The sequence below is a fragment of the Trachurus japonicus genome, chromosome 18, assembly GCF_045865225.1.
Source record: "Trachurus japonicus isolate A0001 chromosome 18, Traja_1.0".
In the NCBI taxonomy this organism is placed as follows: Eukaryota; Metazoa; Chordata; class Actinopteri; order Carangiformes; family Carangidae; genus Trachurus; species Trachurus japonicus.
In genome coordinates this window covers 8159928-8183643 of record NC_140924.1, presented here as the reverse complement: position 1 = coordinate 8183643, position 23716 = coordinate 8159928, and the positions used below count along the sequence as shown (strand labels likewise).

The window sequence follows — 23716 nt, the reverse complement described above, 5'->3', positions numbered from 1 at the left end:
AGAAACCAACATTTTGGTATCTGTACCAGTACCAATATGTATTTTAATACTTTGTCGAAACTTTTCCAAATAAAGAGGGAACACAACTCCCCTCCACTGTTTTAATTGTTTTAGTACTGCAGTTCCTTTGTAGTACCGGTACCTAACAAGCTTAATAGGTGGTTTATCTGGTTCCTGAGTCTCTCCTAAAGTTCAAAGTGTTTAGTTTTGAATGACAGGGGTCAGGGTTGAGGTATCTGCTCCTGTGATGAGTCCGTATGGGAAACTGGGAAATGGTTTTGTTGTTGGAGTTTTGAGAAGTTTCACCAAATCCTGCAGTGAAACATTTTAATGCGCCTTTGGACAAAAGTTCCCTTTTCCCTTTGGACTGAATCAGATTAATCATAAAAAAAACCAACCCAATGATTCCTGCACGTCTTCTAAATCCCTCCGTGAGGAGGTGAAGCCGAGGCTGAGGAGCTCAGAGGTGCGAAAACCCTGGAAACATCGATTCACCGGAGCAAAACTAATCCCAAACACCAGGAGAGGAGGAGGATGGAGGGACAGAGAGAGAGAGAGAGAGGAACACCGAGGAAGAGCAAGGACGGAAAGCAAAAGCTTCCACTAATTTTACTGTCAAGGAAGGAAATGAAAGGAGGAAGAGAGGTGAAGAAAGGTGAGGGTGTGGGAGGAGAGGGGTGAGCCGAGGACAGGGGAGTCAGCACGGGAGATGGAGGGAGGATATTAGAGAGGACAGTAGAAAGGAGGTGAAGAGGTGAAAATGAGCAGGTGGAGGAAAGAAAACAGGAAGCGGCTTCGGTGGATGTGACGCTGCTCCGACAGGTCCACGTCCGACCTGATTACTCAAAGACACGTCGTCCCGGTGATTTCATGTTGACCTGTTTTTCAGTTTCATAACCAGTTGGAGCTCAACGTTGTGTTCACTGACGGGATGAGGCCGATTCTGGAAATCACAGCTCAGTCACGTCTTTTTATTTTTTATTTAAATATATTTTTGGGCATTTTTGCCTTTAAAGGAATAGTTCACCAAAAAAATGAAATTCATAATTGAGTCACCCTCATGCTGATGAATACTCTGGAGTAGTTTTTTATTCCTCAAAGTGCATCTGGAGACCCGGGAGGCCGGTTCCTAGTCCAACCAAAACTTTATATGAGAGTCAATAGGGACCGACACAAAAACGTCCATAAAACTACACAAAAACCATTTAATATTCCTCCACACTGCTCGTCCACTGCAATCCAAGTGTCCTGAAGGGAGATAGTCCAGAGTTTACTAGAAACTACGTCATTGAGGCAAGTGCACCAGGCAAATTCAATACAGGACTGTTTAGGCCAGGGGTCTTCAACGTTTTTCAGGCTAAGGACCCCCAAACTACTGGAGAGATGGAGCAGCGACCCCTGCTAAATATATTCATACGATTTTGTATTATATTAAACTAGGCCTAGTATCCCCTTAATTCAGTACCAAGCTATTCAAATAATACACTGGTATAGTCATACAGTATATGCATGTATTAAATTATTTTAAAGGTACAGTGAGTAAGGTGGCCATTCATTCAGTCATTTATAAACACACTTTGTTATATCAGCTATGTCCAGTAATTGCATGGTAATCATGCATACAAGCTATTTAAATTGACTTTTTTTTTTAAGCATAAATGTGGAAAGGACACTTGGATTGCAGTGGACGAGCATTGTGGAGAAATATTAAATGGTTTTTGTGTAGTTTTATGGACGTTTTTGTGTCTGTCCCTATTGACTTTTCTATAACTACGAACCGGCCTCCCGGGTCTCCAGATGCACTTTGAGGAATAAAAAACCACTCCGGAGTATTCATCAGCATGAGGGTGAGTCACTAATGAATTTCATTTTTTGGTGAACTATTCCTTTAATTGACAGGATAGTGGAGACAGACAGGACAGACAGGAGAGAGACTGGGGGAATGACAGGCAGAAACAGATCGGTGCAGTCGAGAGGCGAACCAGCGATCACTGCACTGGACATTGCCAACATGGGACGTGCTCTTCACCACGCAACCACAGAGCAGCCTACAGCTCACTCACATCAACGTTTTCTTTAAATAATCATGTGTTGAATGATAAAAGTTATTTTGATGTTTGCTTTTCTTCTTTTTTTCATCAAGTGTAGAATATATTTCTGAAAACGGGGTCCACAAACTGGGTCACAGCCCTTTCCAGAGCTGTTTAATTGCCTGTTTGAAGTTCGTCCACCTCGTCCTCCGAGGTCAAAGCCGACCGTTGTTCACTCAGCGAGTAGAAATGTTTAAATAAAGAGGTTTTAATCAATTTTCCTGCTCTCAGGGATTATTAATTAGCCGTGCAGAGACTTTACTGAAGTCACTGGACGAATCCTGAGGAGTTTTCAGTCATTTCTAATTTCCCTGACCGGTCACATTACACAGTCTTTAGTCACTTCAATGGCTCTTTCTCTCTGATGGGACCTACATGGCAGCAGGAGGGGATGGAAAGAGAAACAGAAAGGTGAGAGAAAGGCGGCAAAGAAGAGAGAAAAGGTGAGTGAAGAGAGAGTGAAGAGAGAGAGAGAGAGTTTATGTAGCTGGAAAAACTGTGTCTCAGCCGACAGTAGCGAAAGACTGTCAAAGGGCAAAGGAAAGGGGTGAGAGGAAGGTAAAGGAGGGTTGGAAAGGTTGGAAACAGTGGCTCAGGAGAGGAGAGGAGAGGAGAGGAGAGGAGAGAAGAGAAGAGGAGAGAAGGAGGGAGGAGAGGAGAGGAGGTAAATAAATGGCGTTGGTTGGCAGAGAGTCGGGGGGAGGGGACGAACCAAGGAGTGGAGGGTGAAACTGAGGCGAAGCGACGATGGAACCAGTGGCTCATTGGTCATTTCACCAGTTTCCATCCAGCTGTCAAGTGAATTCTCAGCAAAGTTTTGAAATGTCGCAAAAAAAAAACTCAAAAGGCAACTTAGATGTGTTTCCATCGGCCGGGGTGAAAGCGTTTAATGGGCTTCCTGAACCAAAAAAAATAAAAAAATAAAAAATACACCCACCAGAAAAATGGAAAGAGCCTTTCACGGGTCAGAGGCGTCCGGGCAAGTCCTTATTGTTCTCTATTGTGTCATTCAGCTTTAGCCACATTTCTGGAACATTTCTGGTAGTTTGAAGGTAATTCTCAAATACTACTTGGCTCTGTGTTTTACTGGTTCCTCCTTAACTGGTCAAATGATTTATGAAACCTCCTTAAATGTTTTAGTAAAAAAGATTGGAGGCCTTCTTTATATATTCCACGTATACTGTATGAGACATGGAAAACAAACCGAATGCTGCATGCGTTGAAGCTGCCGCGCTGATGAGAAATGGCTTTCAAGGGAGAAGGTTAGAAGGTCTAATTCAAGAGCCATAAAAAAAAGGCCAAATTCTGACATGATTAGTCATTTGTTTGGGCATCGGACAAGAAGACTGACGTGTGCTCCGAGTCCCCGCGGAAGGAAAGGTCGCCGTTTGGGCCGAGAGAATCGGGATAAGGGTTGAACATAGCGTGGGCTTTGCTCCCGGGACGGCGACTGAACCGTGGCAAGAGTCTGAAAAGAGCGAGACTTAAAGACAGACGGTCGCCGACGACGACGGGGGTGACGTGATCGCTCGTTTTTTATTTTGATTTGTTTTTTTTTTATTTCGGGGGCTCGCCAGCATGCAGCAGCGTTGTCCCACTGCGGCGTTTCCCGAAGCGAATTCACCACGGGTGAGTCATCGGAGGCACTCGGAAAACGGATGGAATGTCACAGCGCCGGGTTTTGAGGAGGACGGGGCATGAGAAGAAGGAGGATGGAGGATGGACGGAGTGACGGAGGGAACTGGCAGGACGGCAAAAATGTGATTTAAATGGTGAAGTTTGGGGCAACGAGCAAAACATTTATAAAAATAAAAACAAGTGGAACAAAGGGCTGTACTGTCTCCATCTTCTTCATGTTCTCTTCCCGCACATTCACCCCATCGATCTTTACCTTCTTAACAAGTTCTCATTTTCTCTCCAACAGACACACAACTTTAAATTTATATTTACTATTGATTTACTTAATAATGCATTTTATCATGCCAATTATAATGACAGTGTTAAAATCTGTGCCATAAACTGGGGGAAAAAAGCATTCAATAGCATAAGATGCTAACAACGCTCACTGCTCAGAGAACATACATGTAATTAGCTATTAGCATCTAGGCTAATATTTGAATTTTAATAAAGGGAGCAAACAGATTTCTTTTAACCTTATTGGTCCACAATTAATATCATCAAGAGCTAACTATGCTACAAGCTGCTAGCTACAAGCAGCTGCTAGCCATGTGTCATGTTAGCTAGCTAGCTTTGACAGACGTCTACTAGCATGTAGCCGGTTTTTATTTCACATTTCACCAGCAGACAGCAGCTGCTTCACGGTGACATTGTTATATCTACATGTTTGTTGTGGCTACCTGCTCAAATTTTGATTAGCAACGAGCAAACATTCAGTGTTTTAAACTCATTTTTGACTGAAAATGGTCGAAAATGGTCGAAAATTATCTAGAACAACTCAATTTATTGTCTGAATATCAGATACAGTTTCATCCCCGCTCCTCCTGTCCGTTCATTTCTCACCTTCAGCGTGTCGAAGCCTCTCTCCAGATACGTCCCACACTTGTTCTTCTCTCCCGTCGAGGCGTAGAATTTACTCCACCAGTCAATGAACTCTTCTTCCTGTTGGTCACATAATCAAAAAGTCAGAGGTTGAGGACGGACTGGAGATATTGAAAAAACTGAAAAAATGATGAAATTAAGCTATAAAAACATTAAAACAATGAAATAAAACAAACTGAAATCTACGGTATGAAATATTGAGGTTTAATGTGTTGACAGTTTTGTTGCTAAAAGTTCATGGTTAAAATTTATATCTTTATTTGTGTATTTTCACTTTCATTTCACATTTTCTTCGAGACTGACAGGCCAAATTAAAATCGTAGGCCTAGTTGACCCAAAGCTTCAGTGGCCACTGAAACAGATTCTCCATCACTGATTGGTTATGACTCCATTTAACATCTGAGCTCCACTTTGACCAATTTTTTTTGAAATGCATAAAAGGCCCTGTAGCAACAAGTCATTTGCCTTTGAAGAGGAGCTCAGAAATAACTTGCTTTTCATGATTTTTTGGCAGCGTGGAGTTCGCCAACTCAACGTCAACACAAGTAAAAAAGTTTTTTTTTAAAAAAGGCCTGTTGGCTCGGTGGCATTATGGTCATGGTATATGGGCAATCTGAGGCAATGGAAACGGGCAGATGTCCGGATGGGAACAGGCACAAAAGTGGACAAAACCAACATGGACATAAGAGGAAACATGCTGCGGCATTAAAAAAAAGTCATATATATATGTATATTCTGCAGATTCCATATTGTTTATTATATCTAAGACACCTGGACAGGTGGGCTGACAATTTCAACTTTCCCCGTCTGCAACGAGACAGTTGAGGACTGATTTATTGTGTGTTGTTGATGTGTGTGTGTAGCGAGCATCAGTGAGCGAAGCCAGAACTGGTCCACGGGGACTCCAGATACTCTGCAGTGAACTTGAGCTTGTCTGGGGACTGTGGCTTTGACGTTTGGCCTGGTTAAGGACCGGCTGGTGTAATAATAGACGTGACTCAGACAGTGAGGAGGAGAAGAGATGGGGCAAAGTTACAGAGTCTTAAAGTTTGGTCTGTTCAAGCACAAACCCAACCTGGACAATCGAGTGTCTCATCAGTCCGTCTGGTTTTTCTACATTACAGCTAAGTCTCATGTCTGAATCACAACCTGTCAGACTGATGCAAAGCATGTGCATGAGGAAAATAAAGAGTTGTTTCATATATTTGACGTGACAGCTCAGGTTATTTGTAGGGATGCACCAACTGAACATCAGAATCGGCCAATGTTTATCTTCTTATCTACAGATGTTGAGAGCTTGAGGAGCAGCAGCAGCAGTAGTGGTGTAGACCATCCACAAAATCTTGTTTTAGTCACTTTAGACAAGTGTACACTTTATATTAAATACTAACACACATAATAAACTGTTGCAGATCAGCTGTGTCAGACTTAAATGCCATTCAAAAGTTCAACTGTAAAAAAAAACATATACTGTAGATCCAAGAGAAAACAATGTTTGATGGCACGACAAAGTAGGGAAAATATAAATATTAATTAATAAAATATAATAGAAAAAACACTTTTCTTTATAACTGGTGAACAACTATAGATATAGATTATTATAGGGCTATTTGACGGCAAGTTGAAAATAAACAAAGAATGAACTTAAACAACATATTCCTACACAACCAAATATCTACCAAAGTGTTTGTTTTATTTGAATATTGACCCAGCTTTATCCTGGCGTCTAGCACACTGTGGATGCTGTTAATAATAATAATAATACATTTATTTATAGAGCACTTTCCATCAAAGTGCTTTACGGAGGTTAAAAACGGCAAAAAAGCACAAGCAATCACAAAAAAAATATAAAAACAGTTACATTTTATTGTATAAAATACAATAAAATAAAAAACTATTAAGACAACAATTTTAAGAATTATAAACAATAGAGAAAAGATGTGTTTTCAACTTAGATTTTGTTAAAACAAACAGCCCCGGTGCTCCTGCTGCTCCTCCAAACTGCACTTCAACAACCCAAACTTTCTCTTTAGGTCTTTTGTCCTCAGACTTTGGCTTTTTCCAATTGAAAACACTAAAGTCAGGATCAGTCATGAGTCAAGTTCTATTGTGTAGAAACACCAGAAATCCCACCATGCACTGCTGCATCCAATCTGATGGGAGACGCCCAATTTGTCACTTTCTTTTTGGGATTTAAATGAATCGGCTGACAAACTTACCCACTGTATCATCTATCGCCCAACGTCACGAGTGAAAGACAAGTTAGACACAAGTTAACACACACACACGCACACACACAGTGAAATAACAGGATTAAACACATTTTAAGTAGCTTTTCAACACGTTTCTTAATCGTTATTCTCATAAGACATTAAGGGGTTTCACTCCAAGATGAAACACACGCCATTAAAATGAAAAAAAGAAGAAGAAGCAGAAGAAATTCCTGTATTACAAAATGAGTGCTGGCATGAGAGTGGAGGCTGTTAAAGCTCTTACTATTACAGCCCTGAGTCACCGCGAGGCCAGAGCTCACAATGTCGTTCTGTTTCTTGGAGGGTGAAACATCTTTGTTTTTGAAATGATTGACTGACGTCTTTCTGTGGCTTGGACACATGAAGTCGTTTTCGTTTTATACGATTTGATTCTTTGAGGACCTCTGTGTGTGTGTGTGTGTGTGTGTGTGTATATGTGTGTGTGTAACATCTCTGAATGAAACCCCTCTTTTATCAGGACTTTTATTTTCTTAAGTGTGAAGCAGCTCCATCCATCAAACTCACTAAAAGTCTGTTCACGTTGGCAACACGGCGGCTTCTCCAAACACTCAACTCTGAGGGATTTTCTCACAGGAGTGAAACCTCTGTCTGCCTCAGTGTGTGTGTGTGTGTGTGTGTGTACTTGTACAGCTATACATGTGAGGACCAGTTTGAGTTTTAAACCATCAGAGTGAGGACATGTTGGCCGATTCTCTCACTCTTCTCCTCACTCCTTCCAAGGGCTGTTTGAGGATTAAGACTTTATAATAACTAGGTTATTATAATTAGGTTTAAGTTAGGTTAAGAGTAATGGTTAAGGTTAGGCATTTGTTTTGGATGGTTAAAGGGACATTGTGTAGGAATTCCTCCCATCAAGCGTTGCGGTTGTATATCGCAAGCAACTCAATCGTATTTTTCATGCTGCATTCACCTGAAATTGGGCAGACGGCAGATGGACGACAGCCGCTGCACGTAACGGCATAAACAAGCCTCTATGTAAACAAGTGGTCCGTCGGCACGAGGCAAAACAATACACGTGACAATATGTTGTCATGGCGATGTCGTATTGTTTTACCGGCTTTCTCTGGACTTCTGTGACTAAAACGACATCTGGTTTGTTACCGACGGCCGTCTGCCCGACTGCAGGTGAATGCAGCATCAGTGTAACGCTCCATTCCTCCTCACTGCGTTACCGCGGTGACTTTTCACAGACGCCACCTCCACCTGAGCCGACAGCTCCGGTGTCTCCGCTGAGTTTCCATGGTTTCCTACCGTCACGCTGCCACTGAACGTAAAAACATGGAGACACCACATGGCAGCAGCACCGAGCTTACCCGCTCCATGGAGATATGAATGATATGAACGGCTCATTCAGAGCTGAAAGGAACACTTCACTTTGTTGATGGGGGGGATTACTGATTAAAGGGATAGTTCAACATTTAGGCAAATTGGTCCATTGCCATAATCCCTAAAGTTTTAGCAGTAGTTTCGTTATCTTTAGTTGTCGGTGCAAGCTATTTTTAGAATGGCGGAGCAGAGCGGCGCTACGGAGGGATCATGGGATTTCTTGGTTTCCCTCATCAAACTCATCAAATACACAATCCAACAACTCCACAACGCTCTGGTGGACAAGTTGTGACCTGCACATTCACCACGCTATGAGATAATAACAGAACGTAACCAGACAGAGTTGTTTTAGAGGGAAATACATGCAAAACCGCTGATGCGCGTTCCTGTTGGGGGCAGTTTTTCAGCAAACAGTCTCTGTATTTCCCTCTAAAACAACTCTGTCTGGTAACGTTGTGTTATTATCTCATAGCGTGGTGAATGTGCAGGTCACAACTTGTCCACCAGAGCGTTTTGGAGTTATTGGTTTCTGTATCTTATGAGTTTAATGAGGGAAACAATTAAAGGTAACGATCCAACTCCTAAAACTATAGGGATTATGGCCAACGGGCGAATTTGCCAAAATGTTGAACTATCCCTTTAATGAAAAACATATACTTTTGAACCAAATAATCGATTTTCGTGAATAGATAACAGGAGAAGTTACACAATGTCCCTTTAAGGCTAGGGTAAGGGGGGCTAGGGAATACATTATGTCAATGAGTGTCCTCACAAAGATAGCCATACAAACATGTGTGTGTGTGTGTGTGTTGACGGCAGCCCGTTGGCCCTGACGCAACGAGGAAACAACGACTACAAAGATGGGGAATACCGATGGGACAGATCAAACTACCAGCCTACCCCTTCACACACACACACACACACACACACACACACATAAAAACATACATTTGAGTCCGACCCGTCCCCGCCCTGCAACCTTCAACCCTCCGAGGAACAACTCGGGCTTAAAACACACTTGTGACGCATGCACCACTTTTTCCTTTGTATGTGTGTGTGTATATGTTTTTGTGTGTGTCTGTGTGTGTGTGTGTGTGTGTGTGCATGAATGTAGAACAAAAGTGCTCTTATGGCACCGGGTTGGTGTGGAATCCCCTTTCTCCTACTTCCCACAGACTCTGAGAAACACACACACACACACACACACACACACAACACTGAGGAGGGGAAAACTATGGAATTCCTCATTTTTCCAAAGTGGCAACATGGCATGGAAAAGGGCAGCACGTGGCGTCTTAACTAGGACATCACACATACACACACACACACACACACACACACACACACACACAGTAACGCGCACACGCATTGGGGTTGAGTGTGTGTGTGTGTGTGTGTGTGAGGCGTGAAGTGTCTGGTGTGTGTTAATTCGTCCTCTGTGGGCAGCCGGTGCCAGGCGCTGATGACAGGGGCGCCAGAAACTGTGTGTGTGTGTGTGTGTGTGTGTGTGTGTCAGGGTGTGTTCGCTCCGAGTCCACGACTCCTGATTCAGACAGATTAAGGCCGGTCCAGACGGCAACGACGTGTATTAGCACTAGCACACACACACACACACACACACACACACACACGGGCTGCAGTGGTGTGTTCAGGGTGTCAGTGCGGTTTGCAGCCTATCATTAGGCGCTGCAGGGAACGCCAGGATAACCAGACCAGACTGGCACTGCCAAGAAGTCGGAGTCGGAGCGCAGAGGAGCCAATGGATTTACATAAGAGCTCCGAGACGCTTCGCATTCACAACTCAGAGTCGGGAAAATCCCCCTTTACACGGCCGCAGCAGGTCGGAGGTCAGAGGTCACAGAACTGGAGGAAGCTCTACGGCTGCGTCCTTCAAAATAAAACTCAGACGGTTCAGACCTGATGGGTCAAAGTCCAGATGGAGAAAAGCAGGGTGGTTGTGCGCACATCCAATGCCTACTTTAGGCCGGACAGTCAGGATAATTGCAAAGAAAAAAGGGAATATCCGCACACTAGATTAAAGGGACAATGAGGAGTTTTGGAAAAGCGAAGTGTTTCCACACTACATTTATGAGCCTCCGTGCGCACCGTGAAATTCTTTGACCGGCGCAAGACAGACTCATGTTTTCATTCATCAAGAATTAAAGTCAGAGGTTGGAAGACGATCACATACCGTCGTAGTTCCGACCATAAACGGCGATTTGGCGGCGTTATTCTCATGACTCGCCACGAAACCGAAAGTAAAGAAGCGCTGGTCGGCTCGCCCAGCATTTCCACCACCACTAATAATAACAAAATAACGATAGAGACAAAACCATAGATTTATCGAAAATGGGCCCATTAACAAGTGTGGGTAACGTAGATTCATCCACATTAATATGAGACTTTTTTATTGTCGCAGAATTTTTCGTTCTGCCGCTGGAGAAACTCCTTGTTGTCCCTTTAAAGGTAACAAACCTACTGCTATGACTATAGGGGTTATGGCAATGGGCCAATTTGCCAAAATGTCCCATGTCCCTATCCCTTTAAAATCCACCAGTAGATCATTAACGACTCTAACAGCCGCTAACTGCTAAAGATGCTACACTGCAAAAACTCAAAATCTTTCCAAGAATATTTGTCTTATTTCTTGTCAAAATGTCTAATTTCTAGTCAAAACTAATCTCTTTCCCTAAACATTTACTTGTTTTTAGATCATTTTCACTTGTTTCAAACATATTTTCATTTGAAATAAGTAGAAAAATCTGCCAGTGAAAGCAAGTTGTTTTGTGCTTGTAATAAGAAAGAAAAACTTGCTCCACTATCAGATTATTTTAAGTGAAAATATGATTGAAAGAAGTAAAAAGTGTCTAAAAACAAGCAACTTTTTCTGTGATGGGTCTTATTTTATAATAATGAGATTTGTTTTGACTAGAAATAAGACAAATATTCTTGGAAAGATTTTGAGTTTTTGCAGTGTAAAGCTCATTATAAATCTATAGTGAAGGGACGATTTAAAACCACGGAGCATTAGGAGCCTCTGGAGCAGCACCCAGTGCAGCCACCTGCTGAGGCAGTTGGTTGGAATAACAACTGCTACAAGGCTTCATCGTGGGGGCCGCAGAGGTTACCACAACTGGAGCAGATTTACAGGCCCTGTCGACCCGTTACGTCGTCTACTTTCACTTTAATCTGATTTAAGACGCAGCTTCCGCTCAGACCCGAGGAGGTTTTCGGGCGCTGAACTGCCGGGAGCCGTTAAAAAGCCGAAACCCTGCACTGATTTTCTCTGACCCCGTTCCGCATCTCCAAAATAAACTGGTCGACGTGAAGAATGTGGAAAAACTGGGATGGATGTTTCTAGCGGAGCTGTTTGTGTGTATTTGTCATTCCCTCCATTCGTGGTTTGGAGGCGGCGGACCAAACCTCAAGTAAAAATCTGTGGCATTTTCACATAAATAAATGTCTTCTCCGCTATCACTGATTGACACTGCACAGTAGTGACTTAATCTACGTCCCGCTCCCGAAAGCTTTTCCATTCGCCGCCGAGCGCTCGTGCTGCCTGCTGCTCTCTTCTCTTGGAAAACTCCTGTGACGTGCAGGAAACACAGACTCTCACTGGTCTGGAATAACCTGCAGAGGAACCAGGCCGTTAGCGTTAGCAGCAAGCTAGCAGGTAGATGTTTGTATTAAAGCTCCTTCAGAATAAAGGTAGATGTTTGTGTTAAAGCTCCTTCAAAATAAAGGTAGATGTTTGTATTAAAGCTCCTTCAGAATAAAGGTAGATGTTTGTGTTAAAGCTCCTTCAAAATAAAGGTAGATGTTTGTATTAAAGCTCCTTCAGAATAAAGGTAGATGTTTGTGTTAAAGCTCCATACAGTATAAACGTAGATGTCTATGTGTTGTGTGATTATAGACTAGCTCTATGTTCTATAAAACCAGCCGTCAGGACTTCCTGTGACTTTGTGATGTCACAACAACAGCAGTCACCAAACCCTTATGAATCGGATCAACCCTTCAAAATAAAACACCTTCACCATTAGAAGACCTTTATCTGAAACCTCCTCTACCAACACGGTTTCAGCATCTGAATCAGGGAGACTTCGATTGACAATTTATGTAACTTCCCAAAGGCAAAACTTTTCACAATCGCATCCACTAGATGTGCAGAGGTCAACACCATCAACACCTTTAAAGGGATAGTTCAACATTTTGGCAAATTGGCCCATCACCATAATCCCTATAGTCATAGCAGTAGGTTCGTTACCTTTAATTGTCGGTGCAAGCTGTTTTTAGAACGGCGGAGCAGAGCCGTGAGCTGCTCAGAGCTACGCTACGGAGGCTCATGGGATTTCTTGGTTTCCCTCATCAAACTCATCAAATACACAATCCAACAACTCCACAACGCTCTGGTGGACAAGTTGTGACCTGCACATTCACCACGCTATGAGATAATAACACAACGTTACCAGACAGAGTTGTTTTAGAGGGAAATTCACGCAAAACCGCTGATGCGCGTTGCGTTCAGGGACAGTTTTTCATCGAGTAGTCTCTGCATTTCCCTCTAAAACAACTCTGTCTGGTAACGTTGTGTTATTATCTCATAGCGTGGTGAATGTGCAGGTCACAACTTGTCCACAAAAGCGTTTTGGAGTTTTGGGATTTTGTATTTGATGAGTTTGATGAGGGAAACCAAGAAATCCCATGAGCCCCCGTAGCATAGCTCTGAGCAGCTCACGGCTCTGCTCCTCCGTTCTAAAAACAGCTTGCACCGACAATTAAAGGTAACGAACCTACTGCTATGACTATAGCGATTATGGCAATGGGCCAATTTGCCAAAATGTTGAACTATCCCTTTAAGGATCTATTGTCCGAGCCGATATCACCCAACTCATCTGTTTTTGCTCATCGCTCAAAGCATCCGATAGGCTGAACGTCTGCCTCGTGGGGCCGACGTGAACTTTTAAAAAGCAGCGAACCCTCGTCGCCCTGAGGTGCACGGACTCAGACTGTAGCAGCAGCGACTTTCTGGGCAGCGTTCAGAAACCTGGAGGTGAACGGCAGCTTACATCAGTCTGTGGCCGAAATTAGCAGAACAAGAAAAACAACAGTGATTTAGTAAGCTGCTTTTGACATCTTGTTTCTGGTCACAGTGTCATTACAGGGCCATAAATGTTGTTTCATAACCCCCCCCACAAAAAAAAGGAGTCGGTTTCTCTGGCCTGAGAGCAGTCAGCGAGGATTTATGAAGTAGAGGCAATAACGGCAATATTTTCAGAGCGAGATTTTAACCAAACTCGACTGTTTTTTTTTGGCGACGAACCGGAACAGAGGAGCGACACGGTGCGACCACGGGGGGAGAGATGTAAACGCATCACACGGACTCGAGCTGACAGATTTTTCAAACACAACTATAGGGAGTGAGACAACGAGAGGGGCATTGCATTGGTTTGGTTTGATCCCTGACAAGTAGCAACACGAGGCCCTGGATGCTGCAAGATGAAACGTGACACACAATGTTCACTTTCCATCTGAGCGACGTATGATCTCAAACGTCTCCCAGAAGGTGGTGGGGGGCAGCGGCAGCTCTGAGGGTTTTTTTTTTTGTTGTTGCGGAGCCGCGAGCCGACTTGACAGACAGACGATCCCCCCCTTAAACTTTTCCAACTCTGAAACCAAATCCGACTGATCCGCCCCGGACGGCGACGCACCGCTGAGCAAACGCTCGGCTGCAGTAATCTGGTAATCATCAGACATACAGTACAGTACAGTGCAGCGCGGCCACCACCCCGAGATTAAGAAACCATGGATTTACAGCACACGAAGAACGCGAACACGAACCTTTCCTTTCTGTTTTGGCTTTTTTCTTCTTTCTTCAGTTCATTTCAGTCCGATTTTTCCTGATTCTCTTCATTCCCTCTGCTTCTCTTCTCTTCTTTCCTTTCCCCCCCCTCTCTCATGTATTCGTCGTCGGCCTGCAGTAGCTGTCTGCTCACGGAGAGCTGTGGTATAGAGGATCTATAGCAGCCCTGTTGACTTTGGCCCCGACCAGACAGAAAACCGAGCCTTTAATTTGACTGGTCTCAATATCTGACCCTTAATAAAACAAATATCTTTGTTTGGAGAGAAAGGAATCATCCCCAATTACTGTCGGCGAGGCCGGAGCGAGCACTACTGGATGTGTGTGTGTTTGTGTGCGTAGTCTGGTCCGGGTCAAGCCGAGTCTCCAAATTGACCTGGCTTGGATAAATAAAAATGGAGGAATGTAACAAGGAGCGTGGTCTCCCGCCCCGACCCGGGATCCCATTTCTTCTCCGCGACCGCACGGCTCGGCGTGTGGCGCACGGTGCAAAACCCCCAGAAGAAAGTATTTTCCTGAGCCGAGACCAAAGAGCCAGAGAAATGTGAAAAGTTTCTAGTTTCTAGTTTCTTTTTCAGCTCTTTATCTCATTCCTTCCAGGGCGACCCTCGACTCTGCAGCTGGAGTTATCCGTCCAAATAAACCTCACCAGTCAAACTCTTCTAAAATTAGATCTCTGCTACTGTCTGTGAAAAACATTCAGCTTCAACGTTTTCCTGAAGATTTCCCTCCTTCACTTCCACACATCCACTGGTCTCCATTCACTTCTGTTTATAGCCTACTGTAAGAAAATCAACTGTTTTTCATTGTGTACTACTTCTAACACCTGCGTCAGGTGATGATTTGACTGAGCACCAAGGGAACTGTAGTGTGGTCCTACACATCTGCTTCAGATCCCACAGGATGTTTCGTCACATGATGAAAACACTGACACAGGTGTTGCACAAGTGAGTTCAAGGGATAGTTCACCCAAAATTGAAATTTCACTCATTATCTCCTCCCCCTCATGTGGACTAAGGGCTGGGAGAAGTTTCAGAGTCCTCCGTGGCTTCTCTGAGTTACAGGGGGTCTCGAAGCTCCTCTTCTGGGAAGAGGAGCTTCGAGAAGCTTCCGCTACAAACAAGCTTGAAATATAGACTTATTTAATTTTTTTCGGGACAATTTCGCATTTCGGGGCTTCAATACAAGACGGACATTACATACGAGCAGCATGGAGGTATTTGGATGTTTTTTGGTGTGTCTTTTTGTTACGAAGACAGCTGGTATCCATTTGCAACCGTTATATGGACATGCACTGCTACGCCGAGACCCCCTGTAACTCAGAGAAGCCACGGAGGACTCTGAAACTTCTCCCAGCCCTTAGTCCACATGAGGGGGAGGAGATAATGAGTGAAATTTCAATTTTGGCTGAACTATCCCTTTAACCGACTGTTACTGCTGGTTTGATATTAATTGAAACTCAGTGGGAAAATGTATCCACAGTGGATTTTATACCGATTAAACAACTCTTAATTTCTGGCTATAGAGGTGTTGGCACATCTGGGCAGAGCTAAATGCTAAATGCTACAGGCTAAGCTAGCTGTTGGAGGTAGCTTCATATTCACCGAGAGTCATAGGGACGTGTCTCGGTGTAACATAGTTTGAATCATGTTGATTCCACTTGCCACGGTGGCAACCAATCATGGTTAGCCTTATTCACGTAGGCTATGCCCGCTGGTTGGCATGGCTCTCCTCGGCACACAAATATAGGCGGTGACGTCAACAGGATTGAGCCCCCGTGGTAGCTTTCATGATGCACGGCGTTATATTGAAGCTGTGTAAACAATGCGGTGCAACAGCACAAATAATATGGTATTATGCTTGTGGGACGATAACATTGCAATTAACTAAATGTGCCACAATGTGTATTGTTAGCGATAGTAGCTCAAAAATGCTACGAAAACCGTTGCTAATTTCCTCTGCCGAGCTGTGCTGAGCGAGCGTTATTGTGCTTTAGAGCTGCAACTGACCAGTGGGTTTCCTTGTTGTTATACAGGAAATAAAAAATACGATCCAAAAGCTGTGTGTCGACCATCATTATATACACAACACAACACAGCGGATGGTTACACACGCTTATTTAGCATGCGTAGGCACTAGTATTATGTGGATCGACTGCATTGAGTTTCGTACTTTCCAAACGGTCCACCTTGAGTCTGCAGCTCAAGTTTAGACTAACTCAAGCAAGTCAAACAAGCAGACGTTAATTTTTCACAAAATGTATGAAAACTGCAGCTAACAAAAAGCCCATTTTGGAGATTTAGGCCATTAACCTGTGAAATGATGACCGAGTAACTAACTTAAACAATAATATAGACACCAAACAGCCCTGTTAGGAAAAGAAACATTAGGCTATAGATTCAACAGTATGCACCCAGAAAACAAACGGTTCGATTCTGTTTGAGTGATTTAAAGTGCACTTGTTGCCAACGTGAACAGATCAATCAAGGTTATCAAAGAGAAAGACAGGAAGTAGAATTCTGTTTGTGGATTTGATGGATGATTTTAAAGTCAAGGTTTGAAAGCAGCAAATGGGAAGTTGTGTTTGAATGAAATGAGTTAGAAGATGAGTTTGTTACCTACATGAAGGCTGGAGCTAGAGGTTGAAAGGTTAATGATAGCCGAACTGGTTCCATCGGCCAGCTACAAGACAAACACACACATATATAAAAAATAAAACATACACACTTTCTTGTTAGCTGGTTAGAGAGAAATTGAAAACACACTAAACATCATCATTAGACATCACACACCAACATTATTAGTGACTCAGAGACACAGAAACATCCTCGTCACCGTCATGTTTTCCCTTAAACGCAGCAACAATTCATCAAAACCCATCGAGTCCACAAGGACGTTTGCGAAGAGGAAAAACTGAGTGCGTCGCCATTTTTTCTCTCTTTCCCTGGGAGGTCCCGGGTTTTTTGCGAGGTGCAGACAGCGGCGCTCGGTTAACGCTGATCGGCGGCGACAAAGCCCAGATTAGAAAGACAAAGTGTTTACATGAGGTCACGGAGGAGCTGAGCACATGGAGGAACAAGGGGGAAGAAGACGAAGAAGGAGAAGAAGGAAGGGGTGAAGCGAGGACGAATCCAAGCATGAACACAAACGATGAGGGCAAAGTTGGGTCATTTTCTTTGAGTTGTTTGCTATAAAAGTATAAATATACAATCCAGTTTTTCTTATTGTGCAGCTAAAACATGGAATAACGACGCACTTTACTTCCAGATGTTCTTGTTTTAGCAGATCCGTTAACTCTGATTTCAGCATTTTAATAATTGTTAAGGTTTTTACTTGTTCTTTATGCTTTTATAACTTTTATATGTTGTGTTTGTATTTTCCGAACCTGTTTTGTGTGTCTCTTGTTGTATTTCTGGATTTAAATAAAGGATAACTGCATGAATGAAAAGAAAAACATTCAAATCAATGACCTGTGAACGAGCTAAACTACAAAAATCTAATAAAAGGTAAAAATGTTCGCATTTGTTTTCTTGTAATTAGTTAGCTTAGCTTGGCTTAGCATAAAGCCTGAAAACAGTGCTCTAACACGCCTATCAACTATGTCAAATCCCATTTCTTGAACAGAGCGTGGTATCAGTGGTCTTAGCTATAGCTACAATCCCTTTAAGTATTTCTGAATCCTATCATTTCCCATAATTCATTGTGCTATCAGACTTAATTATGCGTTCCATTTACCTCTGAAGACGGGATTTAGAGCTGCAAACGCCATCACAGCTGAGCTGACCGGGGTTGCCAGTTCTGCGGTTTTCCCCTGTAACTATGTACTGTAACTATATGAATAAAGTATTGTCAACGTCTGAGCTGAAGTATCCCATATTGTATTTTAAGTTCTGATAATATGCTGTAAATACATGAGACGTTTGTAGGGCCTATAGGTGAAAGAACCGTTTCAGGAAATGCGTCTTTAATGTTCATGGTGTTATATTACAGTACATATTTGCAATTATAGCAATGCTGTTTAAAAGCAACATTTATGGATTTTATGGGCATATTTTGAGTTCTGGTATTGGGCTGGTTTTTATACATGGTTGGGTTAGGGGGTTTGAGTTTCTGTTTGGCTGCTTTTGCCTCACAGACCTGGCAACCCTGGAGCTGACTGCCTTTCAGTTACAAGTCGCTACAACAACCCTAATGTAAGCTATTGTTGTTGTTAGAATTGTTAGCTAAATCCTGCCAATAACAACATGCTACGTGTAAAAACGTGACAATAAGTAGAAATGGTAAAGAAGATGAATGAGTCCGCACACCAAAAAGCTCCCTTTGATAAGGATTTATTTGCGAAGTGACGTTTCGAAACCTGCTCGAAACGTCACTTCGCAAATAAATCCTTATCAAAGGGAGCTTTTTGGTGTGCGGACTCATTCATCTTCTTTAGTGTTCCTTTTTTTTGATCCAGCACCCATCCCAACTGGGCTTTTTTGACGTGCATATTTTTCTCACAGTTTCTCTAATAAGTAGAAATGGAACTTCTTAATTTAACGACACAAAAACAAAACTAAAGGTGTGATAAACGGTTTAAAGTTTAGATTTTATTCACTTTAGATAAGTGGAGCGGCCAGGTTCTCAGAGTTGTCGGCTAAGATCCCGACTTCAGGAGGCTTTTCTGGTTACGTTGATCTCAGAAGCTCAAACTTCCAGGTTTTAAATGAACGCACCATAACTTCACGACATGTTTGTTGTGGCACGTTGAGCCCTCTGAGCCACCGTAGGAATGATTAAAGAGCAACTAAACCCCTCAGTTTTGGATGACGTGCTCTAAGCTTGAAATTCAAAAAATGCCTTGATTATTGGCGGGACTCGGGAGCACTCTCCGATCCCCCCTCCCCCCCTGCGCCCCATTCACACCCGCAAAATCACACAAAAGAGAAAAAAAAAGTAATAAACACACATCAACACTTCTGCTAGCGCTAACGAGCTACTAACGAGCGACTCACAGCACTAGTAGCGCAGACACTACTAGGAGAGGACGCCAGAGCCGTGACACAGCATCTACAGCTGATCCGCCGGCTCGTTAGCTCGTTAACGCCGGCGGCCGGCCGCACTAACGATTCCCATTCAGGCAGCTGTTAGCAGCCGTTAGCCGCAGCAGAGCAGCTAGAGTGCCTAGCAACCGTTAGCCGCAGCAGAGCAGCTAGAGCGCCTAGCAACCGTTAGCAGCAGGCAGCAGCCGGTGCTGATTGGCCGGGGAGCTAGTGGCCGGTGACGAAAGCTGCCTCCAAAACGTCATCTGCCTCCATCTCAGCCAATAGAAAAATTTGATTGTAATAGCCGCGTTTCAACCCATAGAGGGCAGTCACTCTACATTTTTACTACAAAATACACCAAATTGAAATATTTTGACTAAAATGTCAAAAGTTGGACCAGAATCAACCGACAACACTACCCAAATATATTTGTTTTCAGCAGAAAAAAGTGGTTTAGGGGTTTAGTTGCTCTTTAATGACTCAGTCCTGATGGCTCAGAGTCGACGGGCGCGGAGAAGCTTCGGTGGCGTCACTGTTATTGTCACCACCACCACACTGTTGTTTTGATGTTATTGGACGAGGGCGTTAATGTCAGACGGGGTGTGCGTGTGTTAATTTCAACACTACACTTGGGAGTCATCACACACACACACACACACACACACACACACACTGGACTGTACATGTTTGGACCTGCGATGTCAACAAGTGTTTAATGTCGCCCCCCTCAAACACAACAAGACACTTGAGTTTTTGCATCAGCGCAAGAGAATGGAAAAATGTGTGTGTGTTTGTGTGTGTGTGTGTGTGTGTGTGTGTGTGTGTGGTTTAGGTGGAGGGGGGGTCAATGTCAGAAGTATGAGGTAACCGTATATTAAAGACAGTCCCCCAATGTCTTTCCTTATGTCTTTAAGTTATGGTGTGTGTATGTGTGTGTGTGCTTTAATCTCCTTTAACTGTTTTATAAAAATCTGTGTTTTTAGTTTAATTCATTAATGCACAACATTGATGTGTGTCTGTGTCTGTGTCTGTGTGTGTGTGTGTGTGTGTGTGTGTCCGACTGTTGTGGCGCCTGTGGGTTACAGGGACGATGAGAAAAAGGACATATGAAGAAATTAAAAGAAAGATGAAGAGCAGCAGAGAGGATTTAAAGCGGATGAGTGGTCGAACAACCACAACAATGTAGAGAGAGAGAGAGAGAAGAGGAGAACATGAGGATGTCCTTTAATGAGACACCACATTAAAACAACTGTCAGCTTGATACATAGAGGAGGAAGAAGGGATGAAACGATGGAGTGAACGGGTGAAGAGAAAGAAAGAGAGAATGATGAAGAGGAAGAAAAAGTCAAATAAGGACAGAAAAAATACAGAATACTGAAGACAGATTTAAGACAAACACAAAGAGGTGCCCGTAAGAAAAAGAGAGGAAGAAGGGATGTAAGGAAGGAGTGAGAGAGGAGGGAGGAGTGTGAGGGAAGAAAGAAGGATAAAGATGACAAAAAAGAGAGAGAATGAAGATGAAGATGGTTTGGAATAGAAAGAAGAAAGACAGAAAGAAAGAGGAAAGGAAGACAGATGAAAGAAAGAAAGAAAGAAAGAAAGAAAGAGGAAAGGAAGGAAGAAAGAAAGAAAGGGGAAAGGAAAAAAGAAATGAAGAGGAAGGAAGGAAAGAAAGAGAGAGGAGAGAGAATGATGAAGAGGAAGAAGAAGTCAAATAGGGACAGAAAAAGACAAAATGGTGAAGAAGGACAGATTTAAGAAAAACACAAAAGAGGGATAAAAAATAGACGTGACTGTGAGAAAAAGAGAGGAAGAAGGGATGTAAGGAAGGAGTGTGAGAGAAGAAAGAAGGAGAAAGATGACAAAAAGATGAAGATGGTTTGGAATAGATGGAAAGAAAGAAAGAAAGAAAGAAAGAAAGAAAGAAAGAAAGAAAGAAAGAAAGAAAGAAAGAAAGAAAGAAAGAAAGAAGGGGATGAAGGAAAGGAAAGAAAGGGTCTGAGGAGACAATGAGACTAACGAGGACCAGCAGAGTAGGAGGAAGATGAAGGAGGGATGGGGGAGGAGGTGAAGAAGGAGGAAGAAGAGGACAAGAGAGAGGTGGAGGAGGAGAGAGGCGAGAAAGAGGGATAGGGAGGTGAAAGAAGGGAAGAGTCAAAAGAGACGAAAGAAAAAGAGTGGAGGAGAGAGAAAGAGAGTAAAACTATAGAGAGGATGAACAGATGAACCAAAAGATGGATGGACAGAATAGGGAGGAAAAGAGGAAGAGGAGGAGTGATGGATGGATGGATGGATGAAGGGAGGGAGGGATGGAGGAGAAACAAGCTGTGAATTCTTTCCTTTCCGGCCTGTGAACGTCTCGTCCTTTTCCACGCTGCAGCTCGTTAACGTCAAACTTTAACTTTGTATTTGTCTCCTTCCTGTTTTTATGAAACTTTATTGACAACACGATTTTTTAAACAAGTTTCTCTCTTTTTGACTTTTCCTGCACGTTTTCACCCGTCGCTTCTGTTTTTTGTCCCGTTGTCAGTGAACGCAACATCGAGGTGATGAACACAAAGAGGAGTGTGTTGTTGTTGTTGTTTTGCCGTTTGTCACTCCTATAAATTCTGTAATATTCGCCTATCCAAGGCGTACCCAAAGTAAATTGAATGCTGTTCTTGAACTGTTTGGAGAATATGGATGGGCTTGGTCTCTTTTGAAAGGTAACACTCTGAAGTTTTTCCCCAAACTGAAATAATCACTATAAGTGCTACTATCATTGAGTAATCTAAGTGGGAGCACACTGAATTAGAATGTTTTTATTCTCGCCTGAATTTTTTTGTTGCAATCAGATGCCTGAAGATGAGTGTAGCTGAGAATTTTAGCTGGAAAACACAATGGGACTACAGCATGAAGCCTTACCTGGCCCCAGTTCAAATTTGATAACAATCCTGCTAAAAATGAGTATTTTACACATGTTTTTCTAAGTGTATATCTAGGCGTTTTCCTAAAGTTGCCATTGACAAACAATACATGCGCCAAAGTGCAGCTTTTGCAAAGTTACGCATGGAAATGGCAGTGCTGCCTTTTCCCAGGGACCGTGAATGCAGCACATCGTTTTTTTCGGAATTTCATTGGCTATTCAATGCTACAGTTGTCATCGGGATCCGTTTCTATTGGCTGAAGCCATTCAGCGCTGTCGGAGGGGATGTTCCTCATACAGACACAGCCACTCATTCGCTATTGCAGGCGGCAGCCGGAGAGAGGGAGCTTGTGATTGGTCGAGTGAGCTGTCAATCGAAAGCTCAGAGTGCAGCGCCATTTTGTGAAGTGAAATAAACATTGTTTTCATGTAAACGCCGGACTTATGAGGAGAAATAAACGGATTTACTGGATATACAATGCGTAATTTCATAAGATGCAGCAGCGGGATGAGGTTATCTACCGGTACAACCGTGTGTTTTGGACTAAATACTTTACTGGATTGGATTTACTGGACTTTTCTGAATGTAACGACACCAAGTTTGTGGGGAAACCCTGTGATCCTGAGCCTGCCCTGACACAAATCGTGAGTTATATCGGCTTTTTACGAACTTTGTTAGCTTGTTTATAGTCTGATTCGAGTGTTGCTGTGATGATTATATTTAGGAATGGTCGGCATATCTTTAATCACAAGAGTTTTAGCTTTCCAACGATATGTGGCATGACTATTTCAAGTGACTGGTGACATCCTGATGACACCTCCCTGATTAAAACCCCCCCGACGGCCCGCCGGCGGGCCGTCGGAATGGCAACAGGTTAATGGACTTTGCCGCCGCCGCAGTTTGATGACAGTGCATTCCTCCGCTCTCTAGTACAAACAGGATTACTTAATAGCTGCGGTCTGAGTGTGTGTGTGTGCATTTACAGGGCTGCATTATTTATGATTGCAGAGTGTACGTTGGCCTGATGTCGTTTAACCAAACCAATAAGACCAAATTACATCGTCTCTTAATTCTATACAGTCGTCTACTGCTTAAAGGGATAGTTCAACATTTTGGCAAATTGGCCCATTGCCATAATCGCTATAGTCATAGCAGTAGGTTCATTACCTTTAATTGTAGGTGTAAGCTATTTTCAGTACGGCGGAGCGCAGCAGCTGGCTGCTCAGAGCTACGCTATGGAGGCTAAGGGAATTTCTTGGTTTCCCTCATTAAACTCATCAAATTTAACATCCCAAAACTCCACAGCGCTTTTGTAGACAAGTTGTGACCTGCACAACCACCACGCTATGAGATAATGACGGAACGATACGAAACGGAGCCGTTTTCGAGGTAAGTACAGGGTAAATACGGAGACTGCTTGCTGAAAAACTGTCCCTGAACGCAACGCGCATCAGCGGTTTTGTATGAATTTACCTCGAAAACGGCTCCGTTTCGTATCGTTACGTCATTATCTCATAGCGTGGTGGTTGTGCAGCTCACAACTTGTCTACAAAAGCGCTGTGGAGTTTTGGGATTTTGTATTTGATGAGTTTAATGAGGGAAACCAAGAAATTCCCTTAGCCTCCATAGCGTAGCTCTGAGCAGCCAGCTGCTGCGCTACGCTGTACTAAAAATAGCTTAC

At 43.2% G+C, this 23716-nt stretch overlaps 1 protein-coding gene across 9 annotated transcripts in view; it reads right to left on the bottom strand.

Moving 5' to 3' along the window:
- dysf (dysferlin, limb girdle muscular dystrophy 2B (autosomal recessive)) overlaps positions 1 to 23716 on the bottom strand; it is a 143544-nt gene that overhangs the window by 60589 nt on the left and 59239 nt on the right. For 7 of the 9 annotated variants that reach the window (XM_085760237.1, XM_085760241.1, XM_085760238.1 and 4 more), the window contains 2 exons: positions 16728 to 16787; positions 4611 to 4709 (listed from right to left, as the gene is read on the bottom strand). In XM_085760237.1, the coding sequence (XP_085616363.1) occupies positions 4611 to 4709; positions 16728 to 16787 (159 nt within the window). The remainder of the gene's footprint in view (positions 1 to 4610; positions 4710 to 16727; positions 16788 to 23716) is intronic. The other 2 variants (XM_085760245.1, XM_085760246.1) reach the window with 1 other exon arrangement.